At 37.2% G+C, this 22,284-nt stretch overlaps 1 protein-coding gene across 6 annotated transcripts in view; it reads right to left on the bottom strand.

Annotated features, from left to right (window-relative positions):
• APAF1 (apoptotic peptidase activating factor 1) overlaps window positions 1–22,284 on the bottom strand; it is an 85,515-nt gene that overhangs the window by 23,359 nt on the left and 39,872 nt on the right. For 5 of the 6 annotated variants that reach the window (XM_041738299.1, XM_041738300.1, XM_041738301.1 and 2 more), the window contains 6 exons: window positions 21,093–21,224; window positions 17,281–17,406; window positions 7,707–7,868; window positions 6,233–6,361; window positions 3,368–3,493; window positions 1,044–1,163 (listed from right to left, as the gene is read on the bottom strand). In XM_041738299.1, the coding sequence (XP_041594233.1) occupies window positions 1,044–1,163; window positions 3,368–3,493; window positions 6,233–6,361; window positions 7,707–7,868; window positions 17,281–17,406; window positions 21,093–21,224 (795 nt within the window). The remainder of the gene's footprint in view (window positions 1–1,043; window positions 1,164–3,367; window positions 3,494–6,232; window positions 6,362–7,706; window positions 7,869–17,280; window positions 17,407–21,092; window positions 21,225–22,284) is intronic. The other variant, XM_041738302.1, reaches the window with a different exon arrangement.

Here is a 22,284-nt window from a genome sequence, read left to right on the forward strand (position 1 = left end):
AAATGGAACTATTTTTTGTCAGTTTAACTATCCCCTAAATTCTCCCACAATCACTGACACAGAATAAAATACTTTTATAGTGAGATGACTTCTTTTTGAAGTCTCACAGTTATGACAACTATTTTAATAAAGGTAATACAAGCTTAAGGACACTAAATTTGACAAGAAAATTGCCATGAAAAATATCCCAAGTCTGCTAAAAATCAGTTAACAAGACATGCACACTCAATTCCACACTCCCAACCAAATCATCCCAGAAATACAGAGCATTAGGAGCTCCACCCTCAACATATTAAGGATGATAATAAAACTTGTAAAATGTGGGGATCCCTGCATGGAGTCTGCTTCTCCCTCTGCCTCTCTCTATCTCTCATGAATCAATCAATCAATCAATCAATCAATCTTGTAAAATGTAGACCACGGGGTATCTCACACCTTGACTCTGACCCCAACAGTAGACAGGGAGAAATTACCACACATCACAGACCATTTACTCCCACATATTTGTCTCCAGAATTTGGATTCCACCTTCACTCTCTCTATATCCAGCTCAGATTTCTGAAGATAAAAAGGACCTTATAGGTGAAGAAAATGAGGCTCGGAGAAGTGTACAATTTACTCAACCATCACACAAAACCAGCTGGCAATAAAGCCTAAGCTGTACCTGTATCCCCGGAGTGAACAGTCACCGTTCTTCCTACTACATCAAATGGAGCTTTACAGCTTTAGAGCTTGTTAAACTCCATCCGACCCTCGGTCTGTCTCAAGTTCTCCTGGATTCCATGCAAATCAAGGAATGTGATCCAACAGGAAAGAAATGAAGTGCAACAAAGTATCACTTTTTTCATTCTAAATACAAGCATATTTAGGCCTCAGCTCAAGACCCACATATTTATTCAACTAATACCTACCGAGAATACCTACCGAGCATCTGTTAGATACTACACAATTATGCCTAATCCCAAGTCTAAAACCAAACAAGGAAAATGTAAATTGAGCTCAATCAAAACAATTTTTCCAATTGTTTTCTGAAAAATACTCACCTGCAGACGTTTTATATTGTCAACTGCAAGAACCATCACTTCATTTTCTTGAAACACAACATCTATTTCTTGCTTTAACACTATAGCAGAGTTCTTACATACTTTTTTGGTCTCCCAGAGCTAATTAAGAGATTAAAAAAACAAAAATAAGATAACCATATCCCAAAATATGTAAAAAGGTGGCTTAGATTCTTAAAGCAACATACAAACCATGCTTCACACTCAAAATACCTATGATGTTACAAAATTCTCAATTATTAGATTATAATTCAACAAATATTTGTTAATTACATGCTATAACGGTAGTAGTTCGTATTAAGAATAATGGGTGCTAGAGCCAAAATGCCCAAGTATGAACTCCTGTTCCACCTAAAGCTGCAACTTTGGGCAGGTTACTTAACGCACTGCTAATCAAAGTAAGAACTCCTGCTGGTCCTCAAACTATCTGATACCAAGATAAGGTGCCTGCACCAGGATGTAAATCAACTATATCACTAACACACTGTTGGCAGTATGCTTAGTGATATGATTAATCTCTTCTTAACAAGGGCACCACAGTGACTTGGTGGGTTTAATAAATATCTGTCTTCAGCTCAGGTCATAATCCCAGGGTCCTGGGACTGAGCCCCACGTTGGGCTCCCTGGTCAGTGGGGACCCTTGCCTCTCCCTCTCTCTCTGCCTTTCTCCTTGCTTGTGCTCTCTCTGTCAAATGAATAAAATCTTTTTTTAAAAAGATCTTTTTTTAACAAGACTTCTTGATGAAGAAAGAGGGGAGCTGATTTACATTCTGGTTCAAGTTTATTGAGACTGGCACTTAAAGCAGAACTGACTTAACCTTTCTGGAACTATTTCCTCAGCTGCAAAAAGGACTGCTGTGAGAATTAGCAAATATAAGTATAGTACTTCACATAATGTCTAGCATACAGTAAATAGTAAAAAACAAAAAACAAAAAACTTCAGCTACAACATGTATAAAACACTATATTAGATGCTGCAGGGGTAAACCAGGGTCCCTGGCCTCAAAGACCTTACTGTTGGAAGATGTGTGAACAAGCTGGGGGAGCAGTGGAATACAGAAGGTGAAAAGTAGAGCAAATCTATACTTATAGCAGAATTTGGTAAGTACCATAAGAAAAGGACATAGAATAATATGACATTAAGGAGAGAGACATTCCCCCAAAAGGAATACTAGGAAGGGCTTTGCAGGCTTGGAAAAACTTGTAGGATTGTTAAGATTTCAACAAGGAACGAGACAGGGAAATGGGGTATTCCAAACATAAGAAACAACATAAGCAAAAGAAACAGGGAACTACAGGGTATTGAGAAAATGTGAGCAGTCTAGTCTAGGTTACCTGTAGGAATAAACCAAAAGAAAGACTAGAGCAGAATGAGGCCATACTGTGGAGAAGTTCAGTGTAGACTTAGGAGTACCTACTTCCTTTTAGTAGCCAAGAAAGTCACTATCTGTTTTTGAGCAAAAATGACATGACTGTGTTGTACATGAAGAAAGTATCTTGGAAGCAGCATACAGAAAACCAAGAAAGAAAAGACTGTGCCAAAGACTAATACATTAAGAGAGGCAACATGCTGGGGCGCCTGAGTGGCTCAATCAGTACACAGTGTGTGTCTCTGGATCTCGGTTGTTGAGGTCAAGCCCCATGTTGGGCACAGATATTACTTTAAAATAACAAAATCTTTAAAGAGAGAGAAAGGGGGGGGGGGGCAACATGTAATGAACACCTGAACTTTAAATGAAAAAGCAGAAATAAGGGTTCCTGGGTGGCTCAGTTGGCTAAGCATCTACTCTTGATTTTGGCTCAGGTCATGATCTTAGGGGTGTGAGATAAAACCCTACATCGGGCTTGCACTGCATGTAGAGGCTGCTTAAGATTCTCTCTCTTCCTCTCCCTCTGCCCTTCTCCGTCCCCACCTCTCTCTCTCCCTTTAAAAAAAAAAAAAAAGTGGAAATAAATGACAGAAAATGGAAAGGCAGAATCCATTAGAATTGGCAAGTAATTGGATGTGAAAATTTAAGGTGAAGGAAAGTAAAAAATTAAGTCAATATATTACCTAGTAATATGTTTTAATTAACCAAAATACAGTTTAATCATTGGACTTCTCCAGCACCTGGCTCAGTGTAATACTCAATGAACATGTATGAAATAAATGAGACTGTTACAGTCCACATAATATCACTTTTCAAGGATAAATACGAACCTAGTAGTTTCTTGTTTTAACTCCCCTAATACTGCTCATTAATTTCTTAGTTTCTTAGATGTACACATCAATAAATGTCTAAAATGAAGATCTCAGTATTTCTCACCCTGATTGTCTGGTCATCAGAAGATGTCAAAAATGATGATCCATCGGGAGAAAACATCACACAATGAACCCAACTTAAATGTCCTCTGCAATCAGCCACTTTTAAACATGAGTCCATATTCCACAACTACAAAATAAACATAGCACATAGGAAATCACATTCATAAGCATTTTGAACATATCAAGAATACTGAAAATAGAAAAAGTAAACCAGTAATTTCACTTCTATGAATATAGCCCCAAAACAAACTAGCAAAATTACAGAATGCCTTATGCAAGATTATTCATTGCATCTTACTTTTAATAGCAAAAAACTGCAAACAACCCAAATGACCATCAATAAGGAACTGAATAAACTACATAATGGAATATTATTTAACTATAAAAACACCCAGTGACTAGTCAGTGGGACAGATTCTTTACAGAAAATAAGCAAAGAGTATATCATATATATTTCTACAGAAAAATATACATATATTACACTATACACACACACATCTGGATACATCCACAGTATATAAGAGATGAAAAATAAATGTAAATATAAACACAGATACAGATATGGAGATTTTATTTATTTATTTAAAATGCATACAGAGAGCACCTGAATGGCTCAGTCAGTTAAGCCTCTGCCTTCAGCTCAGGTCATGATCCCAGGTTCCTGGGATAGAACCCCACATCGGCCCTACACTGGGCTCCTTGCTAAGGAGAGAGCCTGCTTCTCCCTCCCTCTCTCTGCTTCTCCCTCTCTTGCTGCCTGCCACTCTCCCTCTGTCAAATAAATAAAATATTAATAAATAAAATGCACACAGATATCTGCTTATATGTACAAAAAAATGTTGGAATGTTAAAATAAAAACAAAAGTTACCTACTTGAGGAAGTAGAAAAAGACTGGAGGGAAGGGTTAGGGATGAAAGCAAGACTTCTCTGAATATAACATTATAAAGCTTTGATTTGGCATCATGCAAACATTTTATCTTTTTTAATCATCAAAAAAATAGACTATTTTCCACTGTCATCTAATCCTCATTTCAACTAATAGCAAAACCCTACAATAAATGAATATGCTAATTGTACATGTACACATTTCTGTTACTCATGCATATTACAAATTGTCAGTGTCTGCCACCCTGACTGTACTTTGTCCTGAGTTCTGCTGTAAATTACTCAAATATATTCCAGTCTAATGAAGTACCATATGTGCCTGAATTCCTCTCATTACACTCTGAATGACAGACCTACTTTATGCTTTCAGAACAAGCATGGACAAAACAAGTACTTCATCACATGCCCAGTGGTTTTCAATCAGTGAGTTCTATGGTTATAAATTAATTTTATAAAATTTTTTTTGCCTAATCACTAGAGTCCAAGCTCCTGTGGACATACAGAGCTAAAGGCCAAAAGTGAAAGTAGTTCCAGAACTAAAAACTCTCCCTTGAAAATACTTCCCTTTTTCCTTCTTGTTCTCTCCCATCATTTCTCAGAGCCCCCCAAACCAAGTCCTTACTGTTTAAAAAAAAAAAAAAAAAAAGGCAATATTTCCTGGAGCTTTCTAATAGCAGAGAGTAGAGATTTAGAAGTGACAGGAAAGGCTGAAAAAGGAGTTGCTCCTCCATTCTTCCTAAAAATCCTGACAAAAACCCAGAGAGAGGAAATCTCTAACCATATCTACTCTGAGGATCTAAGGTAAGGTACAAGATCTCCTAGCATATTTGAATCTTTCAATTCAAGGACTTTGCTAAAAAGAACAATGCCCACAGCACCCTACTTCTTCCCACCACTTCAAACAGGGCTGGAGCTTGTTCACACTCACTGCCTATGCTTCCAATGGGTAAATTCTTGGCAGGAACGTTCTTTAGGGTTAGTTGCACTGTATTTGCTTCTGTACTTGGAATTAAGTAGAGTTTACAGAATACATCCACTCTCTCATCTTATGTGTATTTCCATGCTGAATGGCTACAGCTCAGAAATTCTTACCCCAACAGCTTTGCAGTAAGGGACAAGGCTGTCAAGCTCACTAAAAATTGCTGAAATAAGCACAGAACATGAAAGAAGTGCTTGCAGTAGTCAAGTTTCCTTGGAGGATAGACTGTGAACCAAGTAGATTTCTCTATTTTCCAGATAAAGGCCCATACCCACCTTCTTGGATTGTCATCACAAGGATCTTCAAATTACCTTATGGTAAGGCCCACGCAAGGAGTAAGTAGTAACAAAGCTTGGAAAAACTAATCCATCTTAGAGAAAAAAATACCAGAAATTCACTGCTTTTTAAAAAAAACATGGCCATTCACAGACCATTTTATTCCTGAAATTCTTCCAGGATCAATTAGGTACGGACTCTGAATATAAAATCTATCAGGTAAGTACAAAATTATAAATATAGGTAATTTATAAGAGTCATTTTATTCATTAGTGTTTACCAATGAACATCCTAAGTTAACCAATTCTAAACCCAACTTTCATCTTATTCTTCTCAATGATCTAAGAAATCTGAACTAGACTCATCTCTTATTTTTTTTACAGAAGAGTCCATGCCTATATTGTTTAAGAGATGCCATTGTTTCTGCCCAGGAAACCAGTGGTCATTCCACTGTGTCCCCAGACCTTGGCACATGCTAGCCATTCAATAAATATTTGGTGACACTGTCATTCCCTGTCATACTGTTAAATCAAATCTTTGATCACTGCTAAAGTAAGAAAGCTGGCTATACAGTTTAATATCCTAAAGCTATAGGTCATTATGTTGTGAAGAAAATGCTCTACTACTTCTCAAACATCCTCAGTAGTTAATGGTTTAAGGAGCCCATTCTTTGGCATCTTTGTACTTCTGGAGACCTAACTTCAAAGAGTAAGTAAACCACTCACCTCCACACAGCACTGGGACAAAGCCACTACTGCCAAATGATTCTGGGGGGAGAAGTCACAGTACTGGATGGTGCTGTGATGGCCTGTATGGATTTCTGCCAATAAGCCACCAGTATGAATGTCAAATAGCTGTCAATATAAAATAGGTGAAAGTAAAATACTTTAAAAAAATATGCTATACTCAAACTGAATCTAAATTTTTAAGTCCTTAAAAAAAAAATTTAAATTAATAAATAAATAAATTTTTTGAAGTCCTGAAAAGATACAATTACTGATAACTGGCATAATTATTGACAGTCATAAATAAAATACAAATCAGTATAAGCATACTTTTAAAATACTGCTCATCTTGAAACATGTTTCTTATAAAGAAAAATTTATCACAGATGATGTTTCAAGCTGGCCTAGGGAGAATTAAAACTTTTGTGACTAAATGAATAGCCTAGCCAAATTAACATACACAGAAGTTCTCCTGAATGCTTGTTTATTCATAAGAGGAAATGGATATTCATAAATGAAGATGATCGAAATAATATAGAGCAGAGGCTTGCTAACATGAAATTAGCTCAACTAAAAAAAAGTTAGCTCAACTATTTATATTTCTCTTCGAGGATAACAAATTACTCCATTACAATCATTTCCCCATTTTTGAACAAAAAAAGCTATTTCTGAATAATGCAAACTTAAACTTTTAAAAGATTTTTAAATGTTGGATATACTCTTTCTTCTGAAGTTTTTGCCAAATGACAAAAAATATTTATACCAATACAGCGTTGTGATTTAAGACCAAGGCATGGGCTTCCAGTGGAAGCCATGAGTATGTTTTGTGAACACAGAGCCCTTCAAGCATGCACAGATGGTAAGCAGCGCAGCATCAGGAGCTGACAGCAAAAGACAGGAAACCATACTTAAAATGCTTCCCAGGACAGGTCATACTTAAAAATTAATGGAGGAGAGCCACAGAGGAAATTTAAGAAGTATGGAATAGGCAGCTGTCTTCATTATTGGGTAGTAAAAAGTAAAAACCTAACAATTAGAACAGGCTAACAGAAAAGCACTTTGAAAATCACCTAAACCAATAACCAATGTACTCAAAATTTTTTAAAAAAGTGATGCAGAAAGTATTCCATGTTTTAAATAAATTTGAGAAACACTGGATTAACAATATAAATTACTTCTATATTACTGAACTTCTGGAGGCCTTAAGTATGTTAGCATACACTGAGTAACTCTAATGGGGGAAAACAACACATGATATTTCCCAAATCTGTGTGACCATGGAGACCTCTCCTCACAAAGCCTACCAACATCCCCTGGAGCACAGTTTTGAGAACTATGAAGTTAGAGAGCCTCCCCAAAATCATACAGCTATCCTTTCTTTATATCAATAAAGTATACAACGCAAAAATCAATTTGACATTTTCATCTTCTTTAAATCAGGCTAATTTTGGCTTGTTAAAATAATGATACTTACAAAGATTTTATTTTTTGCTGCCACCATTATCCTAGTGCCATCAGCAGACCATGAACAACATTTCACTATCACTTCCATATCCTCTTGAGGCTCCTCTGAATTTAGGAAGAACTGCTTCACATTAATGCTTTTCCTCTCATTTGCTGATTTTACATCCCAAAGCTTCAGATTGCAAAGATTAAAAAAAATGTTTAGATTTGTTTTAATCTCAAATCACACCTCTAGAATTCCACCTGGATTAAATGTCATGCAAATATTCACTTTTTCTCATGAATTACTTTCACTTATGCATGACTTTTTATAAAACTTTTAAATTAAGTACTCCAGCTTATTTCACCACCTTCCCAAAAAGAAAAAAAAACAAAAACAAACACAAAACTAGAAGCACTGCCAGAAATGCAAAATGCAGAATATAAAACTAAGTAAAATACTAAAAACTCCTTGCATGGTGTGAAGGAGGCTAAAGATTAGGTGTTGACAGTAAGGATGAGAGTAGAAAAAAAGTGAGAGGAGACTCACAACTTGCCACTGCTGCCCTCTGCTGTGCCAGGCATGAAGTTTGCCTCCATCGACTGTATGCACAGCCTGGACACCACACAAGGCCCAGTCTATGGCATGTTAAAAACATAGCAAAGCATCCAGAGACATAAGGAAGTCCCTGAAAACAGAAAACAAAGAATATGCTGGAAAGAAGCAAAGCACCTTGTGTGTATGGTGGGGGCAAACAGAGCTCTAAAACAACTGAATCCTGAGGAATGTGATTCAAAAGACTCTAAACTCACTCACTAGCAGAGCCACCTGAACAGCACAAAGAAAAAGTCCTTCAAGAAGACTTCAGTCCCCTAGGCCTTAAGCAGCATCCCAGCTTCATAGAGTGATAATGGCTGCCATGCTCAGACCAAGGGTTGGCCAAGGACAAGGACAAATAATAATAATAATAAATAAATAAGCTGTTTCCTAGGCTTTACCTCCGTTTCCAAAGAACAGCTCCAAGATAAAACCAGATTTATTCTGACCAGGCACATTTTTAATTCTCTCTCAAGTCCACAGACATATTATATACACCCAATACCAAAACTCTTACCCTTGCAACAAATATGGATAAACTGGATAAAGCAAGAGACATCAGATACTAAAACAGCCTTTCTTGATACTTAGGAAAAAAAAAAAAAAAAACCTACATATAAATGCCAGAAGCTTTAGTCACATCAAGTAGATATATGAGAAATCACACCATTTCACTCTTAATATGAAAAACAAAGCAACTACTGCCTGGATTTAAGAAAGAAAGACAAAAAAACTAACACAGCCCAATTTCATTAAATCTGTCTAAACTATATTCTGCATCTGGACCTGACTTCAGCTTCTACCCAAGTGTGATGAAATTTCACATATCAGGGGACCAAGTAAATACCAGCATTTGATTTTCAGCAAGTCACCAAACTATATCAAGGGCCCATGTGCACACTGGGCCTTGAGTTTTAAATGGCAATTTTTAAATAAAACTTACATTTTGAAATGGTTCATCAACAGGGCCTGAAAAACACATGCTGATCAACATACCCTGTAAAATGCTTAGACGATTACAGAGCCATTTGGGGCAGGAAACAGCTTTACAGTTTTTCATCCTCTCAGAAGGCAAAAGCTTTAGAAGACTTTGACCTTGAAATGCTGTTATCCAACATCATTTTGCAGGACCTCTGCTTACTATATGTCTATCAGCATGAGCCGACTAACGATACTGGCTTAACAGCACTGTGGGAAAGCTGCCACAAATACGGTAGTTCTCACCAAGAGTGCAATAATGTCTCTCCCCCACTGCTAGTGCTCTGTACTCTACAATCACATTTTGATACTCACACATGAAGTCAAAATCCTGTCCCTGAAGACTTTTAACACTGTTTTCTTTTGAGTTTGGACAAGTCTTAATTTGATTTGAAGGGACACAGCAAAGGTTTATCATCTTGAACACATTAACCACTATGCTAGTCACTTTGAGATTATATAAATAAATCAGGTATAGATACCTCTCCCAAGGACTTTACAGGTCAATCAAGGAGGTAAGACAAGCCTTTAAGTGACTCTCAGACAAGGTACCTCAGATGTGTCATTTGAGAAGAAAAGATACAGCAGAGTGGGCATGTTAGACCCAAGCTTTGGACTTGAGGGAAGAGTTTTTGCAGAGGTGGACACCACTGTCTCCTCCTGAAGATTAGCCTACTGTAGACCAATTTAGGATGGACAGAATTTTGACACTAAAAAGACAAGAGGAATACTCTACGGCCTAGATTCTAGGCTAAAGGATCAGAATAAGCTTAAGTACAAAATGGGAAAGGAAAGACAATGAAAAGAGAAAACAGGCTGCAGTTTGGGTACAGCACCAGGTGCCTGAACACATCCTGGACACAGTCCTCACCTATTTTCAGGGCCCCCTTTTGCCATTTCCATAACTCGTCAATTCCCTTATCTCTCTCTCCAACTGGAATCTGAACAACTTCAGGCCAGAAACTAATTGTTTGGTGTTTTGTTTTTAGTATTTAAAACCCAAATGCCAGTATCTGGCACATAGTAGGTATTCAATAGATAATCAAAAAAATACATTTTAAGTGAACAGATAGATTCTTCTTGTGTTTCAAGCACAGGTGAGTAGAAACAATAGTGTTACTGAAGGAAATAGGGTTCAGGTTAAAGATGCAGATGGAACACATACATTCATCTTCATGTCTTCCCAAAATCCACATAAAACAATGGTAGGGAAAATTTTTCTCCATAGGCATAGTTCACAAGACAAACAAGAAAGGAGGAAGAGTTAACAACCACAAAATGTAAAGGATAAAAAGAAGAAAGACAAGTGATAAGGAGGCTCCTAAAAACTGAATCCTGGGATCCCTGGGTGGCGCAGCGGTTTAGCGCCTGCCTTTGGCCCAGGGCGCGATCCTGGAGACCCGGGATTGAATCCCGCTTCGGGCTCCCGGTGCATGGAGCCTGCTTCTCCCTCTGCCTATGTCTCTGCCTCTCTCTCTCTCTCTCTCTGTGTGACTATCATAAATAAATAAAAATTAAAAAAAAAAAAAAAGAAAGCGAGAGTAGGTTTAATTTTAAAAAAAATAAAATAAAATAAAATAAAAAATAAAAACTGAATCCTAAGCACACCATGGGGAAAGCCAAGAAGCAGCCCAATTCATAACATAAAACTCCTAAAAAGCTAAGGAAGTGTTGCACCAGGTACCTTCTGATAAAGGTGGAGTATCACTACAAATCCCTTGAAATCCCCTCCACAACTATGCAATCCAGGTTGCTATATCTCTACTCTAGCTGAAGAGTAGAGGGTTTTTCTACACCCTGCACAATTAAGAGCAGGGTCACCATTTTGAAAATAGAGAAATTAAGAGAAAGTCTAGATCCCAAATGTTGAGATCTCTACCTAAACATCTCAGAACCTGCCAACCAGACTTATACCCTACAAGTAGGAGACTGAAGATTCTTCTCTGAATATCCAACAAGATCAAGACAAAAGATCTAAAGAATATGACATTAGGAGTTTGCCATCAAAAATGGAAGGCAGATTACCCTACAGGGAAACTCACAAAAAGCAAGCTTACAATTCCTTACCAGCCTTTTAGTGCTGCATTCTTAAATATGAGCAGGATATATATCTACTACATATACAGATCTTCTTCAACTTACCTCCCAATAAACCTATAATAAGTTGAAAATGCATTTAATACAGCTCATCTACCTTAAGCGTGCTCAGAACACTAACATTAGCCTACGACCAGGCAAGATCATCTAAGAAAGCCTATTTTATAATAAAATGTTGAATATCTCATATAATTTATTAAATACTGTACAAAAGCAAATAACAGGGTAGTGCTACAGACAGGTTCTAAGTGTATCGGTTGTTCACTCTCATGACTGCATGGGAGACTAGGAGCTACAGCTCATTGCCACTGCTCAGCATCACAAGTGAGGATCAATACTGCATATCACTATCCAGGGGAAAGATTAAAATTCAAAATTTGAAGTACAGTTTCTACTGCATGTGTATCATTTTTGCACCATCATGAAGTTGAAAAACCTTAAACCATCGTAAGTCAGAAACCATCTGTAGATATACACAAGGTCAGACAGCTAAGCTATATTTCTAAAAGACAGCAGAAACCAAAACCAACACAGAAAACATCGACTATACAGGAATATGAATTTAAAAAAAAACTATTAACACCCACAAAAAGATAACTGCATCCATGAAACAAAAATAGGATAAAATGAAAAAGGAACAGAATTCTTCTGGATCAGAAGACTGGGTACTTAAAAATATGACACCAGAAATTAAAAATCCAACGAAGGATTAGAAAGTAAAGCTAGAAAATAAAGCTAAAGAAATCTTCCAGAAAGGAGGGCAAATGGACAAAGAGAAATAGAGAAAAATAATAACCAAAAAACCAAACAGGAATTCTAGAAAAAAAAAAAAAGAGAGAGAAGAGAGCAGGCCGGGTAGCTCAGCGGTTTAGCACCGCCTTCAGCCCAGGGCCTGATCCTGGAGACTCAGGATCAAGTCCCATGTCGGGCTCCCTGCATGGAGCCTGCTTCTCCCTCTGCCTGTGTTTCTGCCTCTCTCTCTTTCTCTCTCTCTATCAAGAATGAATAAAACCTTAAAAAAAAAAAAAAAAAGAAAAAGGAGAGAAGAATAGATTAAATAATTAAAGAAAGCCTAGGGACGCATGGGTGGTTCAGCAGTTGAGCTAATCTAGCTCCGATCATGATCCTGGAATCTGGGATCAAGTCCCGCCATCAGGCTCCCCACGGGGAGCCTGCTTCTCCCTCTGCCTAAGTGCCTGCTTCTCTATGTCTCTGATGAATACATAAATAAATCTTTTTTAAAAAATTAAAGTAAGCCTAAAGAACTGAAGTATTTGAATTTCCAAATTGAAAGAAGCCACCGAGGGACGCCTGGGTAGCTCAGTGGTTGAGTGTCTGCCTTTGGCTCAGGGCATGATCCTGGGATCCGGGATCGAGTCCCACATCGGGCTCCCTGCATGGAGCCTGTATCTCCTTCTGCCTGTGTCTCTGACACTCTCTCTCTCTCTCTCTCTCATGGAGAAATAAATAAAATCTTAAAAAAAAAAAAAAGAAAGAAAGAAGCCACTGAATGCCAAAGCACAAGAAATGAAGACAAACCCACACCAGGGCACTTATGAAATTAAAAAAAAATTTTTTTTCTGAAGATAAAGATCTTAAAAGTTTCAAGACAAAAAAATAGATTATATATAAATCAGAATGGCCTCAAACTTTTCAAGACAAACTTTAGAAGAGAGAAGACAAGGGCATAATGTCTCCAAAATTCTCCGGAAAAATTACTTACAACTCAGAATTCTATATGTAGTCAAAAATAGCAAGTATAAAGACACAGTCTCAAAAATTTATCTCCCAAAGATTCTTTCTTAGGAAGCCAGAGATTCTCCACCAGTGGGAAAATAAAGCAAAAATGATGACAAGAAATCCAAGGAACAGGGATTCCCTGGGTGGCTGAACAGTTGAGCATCTGCCTTTGGCTCAGGGCGTGATCCCGGATTCCCAGATTCGAGTCCTGCATTGGGCTCCCTGCATGGAGCCTGCTTCTCCCTCTGCCTGTGTCTCTGCCTCTCTCTCTCTGTGTCTCTCATGAATCAATAAATAAAATCTAAAAAAAAAAAAAAGAGAGAGAGAGAAAATTCCAAGAAACAGAGTTTCAAGTTAAGAAGAAAGCAAAAGGAATTGTGGGAATAATAAAAGGAGGTCCCAAGATGGCAGCCAGACACTCATAGTATTACCAATCAGAATGGAGCAAGACAAAGCCCTCCAAGAAAGTTATTTCCAAGAAAAGAAAATTTATCAAATACCTGATAAGTTTGAATAACTTGAGAGGCAATTTTGAAAAGTGTTAGTTTGAAGATGAATTAGTGATGAACGCATTAAAAAAATAAGAATAATTTGTTAAAAATAACAATATTAAACGTACAGCATATTTAATCCCAAGGTAAACAAGAACTTGTATGAGAAAGGAAATAACTCATACTGCGTGACTCAATTGTGACCAGTGACAACGATGTAATTTCTGAATACTGATCTGACCAAAATCATTAAACATACAGGAACCACAAAAAGGGGGTCAAGTTTTGGAAGAGAATACAGTTCAGTGTGGAGCATGGTACGTTTGAGGCACAGTGTATAATCTAAGTGACAACAACTAGCAAGTACAAGCACACAAAAGAAATGAGGGCTGGAGGTAGTAATACATCTGAAAGTCACTTAAAGAGATGAGAGTTGAAACTATGGGACTGATACTGGGATGGAAGAAAAGTAATGGAGCGGTATTCAAGGTTAGATGCTTAAGGAGCAGCTATATTGTAGTGGGCAGGTAAAAAAGTTAAAGAAGGGGTTAGAGGGGCACCTGGGTGACAAAGTTGGTTAGTGTCTGCTTTTTACTCAGGTCATGATTCCAGGGTCCTGGGATCAAGCCCTCCATCAGGCTCCTTGCTCAGTGGGGAGTCTGCTTCTCCCTCTGCCACTCCCCCTGCTTGTGCTTGCACACTCTCTCTCTCCACCTCACTCATATAAATAAATAAAATATTTTTTAAAAAGCAAAGAAGAAGGGGTTAGAGAGATAAAAGGAAAAAGTAGAAAACACTGACCTCAGAAGAGGAGAGTTTCAAAAAGGAAATATAGGTGGTTGATGGGGGAAGAAGTGGTAACCATTGGTATTACAACAAAAAGAATGAGGCCTGGATAAAGAAAAGTATCAGATTTCACACTAATCCAATAAAGCATTAACCTTTACAACAAAAAGAATGGAGACTGAAAATAAAACTGGATTTTACACGCTTCAAGGAAATACAAGAAAAACATGACCCGGCTTAAAACAAGTTTTTGAAATTGAGTGAATAGTCAGGAAATGGAGGCAAGTACAGGTGGCTTAAGAAGCCTAGCAATAAAGGGAAAGAGAAAAACAGAATGACTATTTCAAAGGATAACACAATCTATGGAGCATCAAAGGTTTTTTACTTTTGGGTTTTAGAAAGGCCCAAGAACATGTGTAGGCTGTGGGAAAGGACCCCAAAGTGAAGAAAAGCTAAAGATACAAAAAGAAAGAAGAAATAATCAGTGAAGCACAATGTGCAAGGGAAGAAGAAAAAAAGGAACAGTAGCCATAAGTAGAGAACTTTCTGGGAACTGAGATGAAAAAAAAAGAAAGGGAGCTGGAATTTTTATGGCAATTTTTGAGGAGACTTATGGAGGGAGGAATTCTTATTAAAGGGTGGTGTCAACCCTCTGAATAGGTATGAGGTAAGGTTCTCTCCAGAGAATGAAAGGGATGCAGTGACAACATTGGGGGCTTAAAAACAACAGCAGAAGTTTGAATTGGAACTGTGGTGAATAAGGCAAATCAATTAGGAATGAACAGACCATACCTAAAAGCAAAGATGGCACACCTTAAATGTATAAAACATAAATAGTCTGGTTTCACAAATGTCTTGAACATTAAACAACCTAATAATGGTAAGGAAAATGGAATCTTTCCAAAACTTGGTATTGGCAATGGTGAGAAGACGGAAAAACTTGAGATATAAAATGTCTTCTTCTGAAGTCATTAACTTAATAGAAAACAAGAAATAACAGGTCCATATAACTCAAAGATTCTCTTAGAAAAGGGAGAATCCTTTTCCCCTTACAAGGGTATTCTGAAAAACTTCCTCTGATACAGAATGTCCTAAAGGAAGAGATAGATATTTAGTATCTGTAGCTAACATGTCAGAGAAGTCAAAATCTATTTACCTGAATATTCTATGTAAGAATGCTTCCAACATCTACTAATGGCTAGAAAATTCTTTAAAGTGGAATTCTACCCAGAAAGGGCTTCTAGATGCCCTGAAGTAATTTATACAAAAACGAGTTATCTTCAGTCAGCAAAGAGAGATCAAAGATTCAACCAGAGGATCAGCATCAAGAGATTTCACCTTCCTATAACTGAGGAGTTACCTATTAGCATTAACAAATCTCCTCCTCCTCAAAAAAAAAAAAAAAAAAAAATCTCCTCCTCTACTGATTCTAACAAAATAGTGTCCAGGAGGGCTCAAGTATTTCTCTGGAAAAAATAGATGTCAAGAAAATCTACTGAGTGCATGTTTTGAGTACAATTCTGTACTATGAACTTCAGAGAGCACAAGATGATGCAAGGTCTCTGTAGATCATAAATCTATATTCAATCTCAGCAAAGAAGACACATGAAAATGACTGAACCGAACAGCACATTTACAAGAGGAAATGAGAAGACAACTGAATAGTTTGTATTAATATATATAAATATATCTAAAAGGATGGATGTACTCAGAACCAGATAGATGGATGTGATAAGAGAATACTTTCTAAAGGAGGCTTTAAAGTTTTGAGGGTTATTAAAAAATATGGGCAAGGGAGCTGCAGGCCAAAAATCCCAATAAAGAGTAATGAGATCTATATAGGAACAGTAGCTGACATTAACTACCAAATTATCTTGCCCAGAATGCTTAGGGTTAAGGGGGCTAGAAGAAACAAAGTGACCAGGAACAGAGGTAACAGAATGATGGAATGTAAAGAACCTTACAGGTGCACCTGATGAGTCTGGGTTCATAACAACTTAGAATATGGTACTTTTGTGTCCCAGCTGAAAAGTGGTAAGAGTTATTCTAGCAGTTCTTTGTTAATATTTCATTTATTTATTCATGAGAGACACAGAGAGAGAGAGGCAGAGACACAGGAGAGGGAGAAGCAGGCTCTCTGCAGGGAGCCCGATGTAGGACTCAATCTCAGGACTCCAGGATCACACCCTGAGCTGAAAGCAGACGCTCAATGGCTGAGCCACCCAGGCACCCCATGCTAGCAGTTCTGTACCAAGATTAGGAGGAATGGAGAATATATCTTAAAAAACTGCTATCAAAAGCATAAGGGGATGATAGCATGAACTAGAGTAACACTATAGAATGAAAGGGGAATAGATAGACTGAAAGATTAGGTGAAAGACGGATTAGACAAGACCAAAGGAGGAAAGGAGAATCGATGAAGAGGAGACTAGAATGATGGTAGAGACCAAAATAATAAAGAAAGTGGGATTGGGATCTTATTTGAGACAGTAAAAATTTAAAGAACTTAGGGGTTATTTTAGGACTATAAACTTCAGGAGGTTGAATAAACTGTACTCCCTGGTTCTGAGTCTTTCCCCAAATAAGACTTTTCAAGAGGAAAATATGAATTAAAAGGCAGAATAAAGGATAAATAAAAGTAGGGCCTTTACAAATTGACTCCAAATATCTCAAAATTTTATTAAGCCAAAAATATATGCTTAAAAAATAAGAATTCAAAATATATGAACTTTAAAGCATAAGTCAGTAAACCATTCATAAAAAATCACTACAACAAGCAATTACAGTTCTATTAAATATCCTAGAAGTTGAAAGAAGCACTTCCTATAGAAATGTGAAAAAGAGAAACCTATTCCTACAACCAAATCATAAAACCACAAAATTACAACCAATTTTAATGATAAACAAAAGCGTACCTTTAATGTTCCATCAGCTGAACAACTAGCCAAAAGCTTATCATCTGGTGAAAATCTGCAGTGATTGACTGAATTTGTATGGCCAAACATGGTATTTCGACATTCTTTTTGATTCAAATCCCAGAGCTATTTGAGAAAGATAAAGAAATAACTAAAAAACTAGAACTGAATGAGGAAAAGTTAGAAATTACATAATGTTCTTCCTTCTCTCTCATTTAAGCTCTTTCAATTACAGAAAAATATTAAATTTGTAAGTAATGCAAAGGTATCAAACAACAAAGGTGAACTTGTGATTACCAAGTAATGGGGCAGCCCTTAGATCAGCACCTAAATCTATCAAGGGACCAAAGGCTTACTAAGGCATTTAGTCTGAACACTAACTAAATAATTACTGCTTATCTTAACAAAGAATCATTATTATTATACTCAGCTCTAGAAGTATTAATATGTAAAATAAAACACCCCCGAATTTTTTTAGATGCTAGGTTACCTAAATGGTCATTTCTAAGATTTCCCAATGCAAACTCTGAATCTATTAATGCTCTAAAAAAGGACTCAAAAAATAGAAAGCAAAGATAGGTATAAATACATTTGACAGGCATTATATAATAGGCTTGAAGAGCAAGTTAACAACCAAATCCAGAATCCACAGAACAAATGATTCAATTTCTCTAATGAATCAATGGCATAAAAAAGAGGGAGAGGGGAAGGGCAACTTCTACAGAATAAGAGATTTAAGAAACATAACAATCAAATGTCACCTGAAATTTGTATGCTCATTCCAACAAATCTATGGTAGAAAGAGAAGTTTTAAGATTGGGGAAGGGGCATCTGGCTGGGTAAGACTGTGTAACTCTTGATCTTGGGGTTGTTGAGTTCAAGCCCCAAATAGAGTGTAAAGATTAATAAAAATTAATAAACTTGAAAAAAAAAAGAGTAAAGAGGAAAAGCGAACATGGACCAGATATATCACAAAACTAAACTTAATAAAAGTTAGAGCTAGACAACGGATACCACAAAGGTTCATTATTGTACTCTCTCCTTTTGGGTATGTTTGAAAAGTATATAAAATATAAATAAAAAGGGCTATGGTCCTCTCTGAGGACCAACTGATCTTGGCAAAAATCCTTTGGAAATGATCAATGAGATAAGTCCTGTTCTTCACGTCCATCTCCATCCTAAACTCCTTTATCCCAATCCTAGATAAATCCAATTTTTCAGGTAAGTCAAGTCACATGGGGCAGCTTCAGATTTACATATTTTCATTGGCTTCTCTCAGTTCGAGAGTCATAAGAAGTGAATTCTAATTTTCCGCATGGTAATGCAGGTATCATATGGCAGATCTTTTTTTTTTTTTTTTTAATTTTTATTCATTTATGATAGTAACACACAGAGAGAGAGAGAGGCAGAGACATAGGCAGAGGGAGAAGCAGGCTCCATGCACCAGGAGCCCGATGTGGGATTCGATCCCGGGTCTCCAGGATCGTGCCCTGGGCCAAAGGCAGGCGCCAAACCGCTGCACCACCCAGGGATCCCCTCATATGGCAGATGTTAAAGTAAAACTTGTCCTTAATTAAAATCATTGACTAACCATTCAACCCCATACATCTCTGTGCTCTCATATCCTAGAGCTTTTTGTCTATAATTAAAATGAGGAAATACAAACTTTACCCTACTAAGTGTTAAAAAGAAACATCAAAAATTAATCATAAATAATTCAGAAGTCTTAGTTTTTTATTTTATTTTTAAGATTTTATTTATTTACTCATGAGAGACACAGAGAGAAAGAGAGGCAGAAACACAGGCAGAGGGAGAAGCAGGCTCCATGGAGGAAGTCTTCGGTTTTTTTTTTTTTTTTTACTTTTTTATTTTTTTAAGATTTTATTTATTTATTCATGAGAGACACAGAGAGAGAGAGAGAGGCAGAGACACAGGCAGAGGGAGAAGCAGGCTCCATGCAGGGCGTCCGATGTGGGACTTGATCCCAGGTCTCCAGGATCACGCCCCGGGCCGAAGGCAGGCACTCAACCGCTGAGCCACCCAGGGATCCCAAGTCTTAGTTTTTTAGAAGTGGATTTATTCAATAGGGTAAATCATATTTGAGTAAAAATGAGCTATGATTATAAGTCTATATTAGTTATTTTAATATTATGTTATTTTAATCCAATCCAGTGTTTTCAAATTGTGCAATGCAGGCAGGCCCCTAGGGATTGCAGAAACATGTCTGAAACGGATACTGGGTAGAATACGCAAGGAAACAAGAGAGCATAGAAAAGCAAGACCAGGGGCATCTGGGTGGCTTAGTAGGTTAATCATCTGACTTTGGCTCAGGTCATGATCTCAGGATCCTGGTAGATCCCAGGAGCCCACATCAGGCTCCTTGCTGAGCCAGGAGCCCCTTACCCTGCACATGCACACTCTCTTTTAAATAAATAAGGTCTCTAAAAAAAAAAAAAATAAGTGCAAGCCCACACTCCACTTCAACCAGAGCAATGGGCTTTACCTCTTACACACTGAGCTTCTATGTCAGTTTTCCTTTGGAGGGGAAAAAAAAGAAAAAAGATAAAAGTTTCAGCTTCTTGAACTGAAGGGGAGAGAGAGAATTTTCAATATTTTCTAAAGCTTTTTAAAATTCTCTATTTAGGGCAGCCCAGGTGGCTCAGCGTTTTAGCGCTGCCTTCAGCCCAGGGCCTGATCCAGGAGACCTGGGATCGAGTCCCACGTCAGGCTCCCTGCATGGAGCCTGCTTCTCCCTCTGTCTGTGTCTCTGCCTCTCTCTCTCTCTGTATCTCTCATGAATAAATAAAATCTTTAAATAAATGAATGAATGAATGAATGAATGAATGAATGAATGAATACTCTATTTAAACGTCAAATACACAGTTTATAAGGTTTTCCAAACTGCAATGTTTTGCCCAACAGTCCCAAAATTATAATGTCCCATTGCAAAGATGGTGTGATTTTAAAAAATACATGACAGAAACCAAACCAAAAAATAATCCAAAGGAAGTCAGTGAATCTTTCTAGGACCCCAGAAAATTTCATTTAGCTATCTTCAATATGCCACTTAAGAAAAATAAAAACGATAAAACCTTTTATAATTAGAAAGCATTATCAAACATATATGAAATGCATATCTGTTGTGGTTTTAGTTTCTTTTTTTTTTTCCCTACCAGCACCTTTTTCCTTCCTCCTTCTAAGACCAAAACCTCTCTTGTGAATAAAGGCCCAATTATAATTCAAGTAGAGCTGATCTCACTGCATTTGTCCCATTTCTACATGGCTAAATTTGTGATCCTTAACCAATTGAAGGATTCCATCTTACTGGCACAGTAGAATTACTTGACAATGAGCATATAAGCCAAACCAGGTCAAACAGTCTCTAGAATTAAAGCTATGGGATCTGGGAAAGAGTAGGTTTCTCTTCCTCTGTGACTATAAGCTGTAAGACCCATGTAAGCCTGTAACTCAGAACAGCCCTATTTCCTACCACACAGAAACACTCCTAAACCAACAAAGAGAGAAACAGAGTCTATAGATGAAAAGGGGGTTAGACTCCAAGAAGATAATTTAGGCATCTGGAATCAGTTATATCTAAAGCCATGTTCCTTCTAGACTTTTCAGTTAAATAAACCAATAATTTACTTTTTTTTTTTTTTTTTGCGTAGGCTAATATGGAAGTTCCTATCACTGAAATCAAAAGACCCCTGATCAATACAAGATCAAAAGAGATGAAAAAAAAAAAAGATCAAAAGAGATGTTCTGATGTGCCTATTAAATCTGTCTACGTAATTCTCATTATCCATACTTACTTTGAGGAAGCAGTCACTTGATGCAGTGGCTAAGAGAAGGTAATGACTGTTGTTGGTAAAGTGGCAGCAGTTGACTTGCTCTGAGTGTTCATCATAGACATGTACTAGTCCCCCTGTCATAGAATTCCAAATCTAAAGAGAACAAAGAAAATAAAATTTACAACTACCCTTTATTTTCAAAGGGAGAACAGGGGAGCAAACAAATGAGAGCTCTTCTATGGCAGACTTTCCCAGTGAGACATGAGGCTAATGAATACTTCTCCCTTCTCTAAAATATGTCCATATTTTTCCAGGATGTTTTTTTAAAAATTACTTGCAAGTCTACACATGTGCCTTTCTATAGCATAATTAGAATCCCATGAAAACATTATATTCTTCAAGGGCAAGACTTCACATGGTCACATGAATGACAGGAGGCAGAGAAGTGCTATAAAAGGGATGAAATAATGGACTTTCGATTGGAAGGATTAAGTCTAAGACCTGGCTCTCCCATTTATAATTTGTGTGTCCATCGTCAAGTCCCTAAGTGATCTGCATCACAGTTCCCTCCTCTGTAAAATGAGGACACTTATACCCATCCTACACAATTCAAGGTACCAAATGAGATAAAGGACATGTAAAGGACAGATAAAGGACAAGTAAATTTATTTATTGCTGACTTCAAGGTATCAATAAAAAGTAAAGGCAGATGGATCCTTGAAAAAAAATAAAGGCTTTAGAATCTGAGGGAAATCTCGCTTTGAACCCTGACTCCATCATCAGTTATCAGTTAATGTGAGCTTGGACAAAGGACGTCATCTCTGAACCGATTTCCTCATCTGTAATATAAGATCAATACTTACTCTTCAAATTGTAGCGAGAAATTGATCATGTGATATAACAAAGTGTGTAGTGTAAAGACTCACACAGTGTTAAATTCCTTAGCAGAAGTAATCATTATTCTAGTTACTATGTAAGACAACTAAGCAGTGTGTTTTATCTAACAACGAACAAAAGAAATAAATTACCTAACCTTCACTGGGCTTTGGACTTTTTAGATGTATTAATGTCTTTCCCATATCATTTATTTTCTTTGTTTTCTTTTATTTTTATTTTTATATAAGTTCTATGCCCATCATGGGGCTCAAACTCATGACCCCAAGATGAAGCATCACATCCTCTACCAATTTAGCCGGCCAGGTACCTCACATTT

Source organism: Vulpes lagopus, chromosome 23 (assembly GCF_018345385.1).
Source record: "Vulpes lagopus strain Blue_001 chromosome 23, ASM1834538v1, whole genome shotgun sequence".
NCBI classification, from domain to species: Eukaryota; Metazoa; Chordata; class Mammalia; order Carnivora; family Canidae; genus Vulpes; species Vulpes lagopus.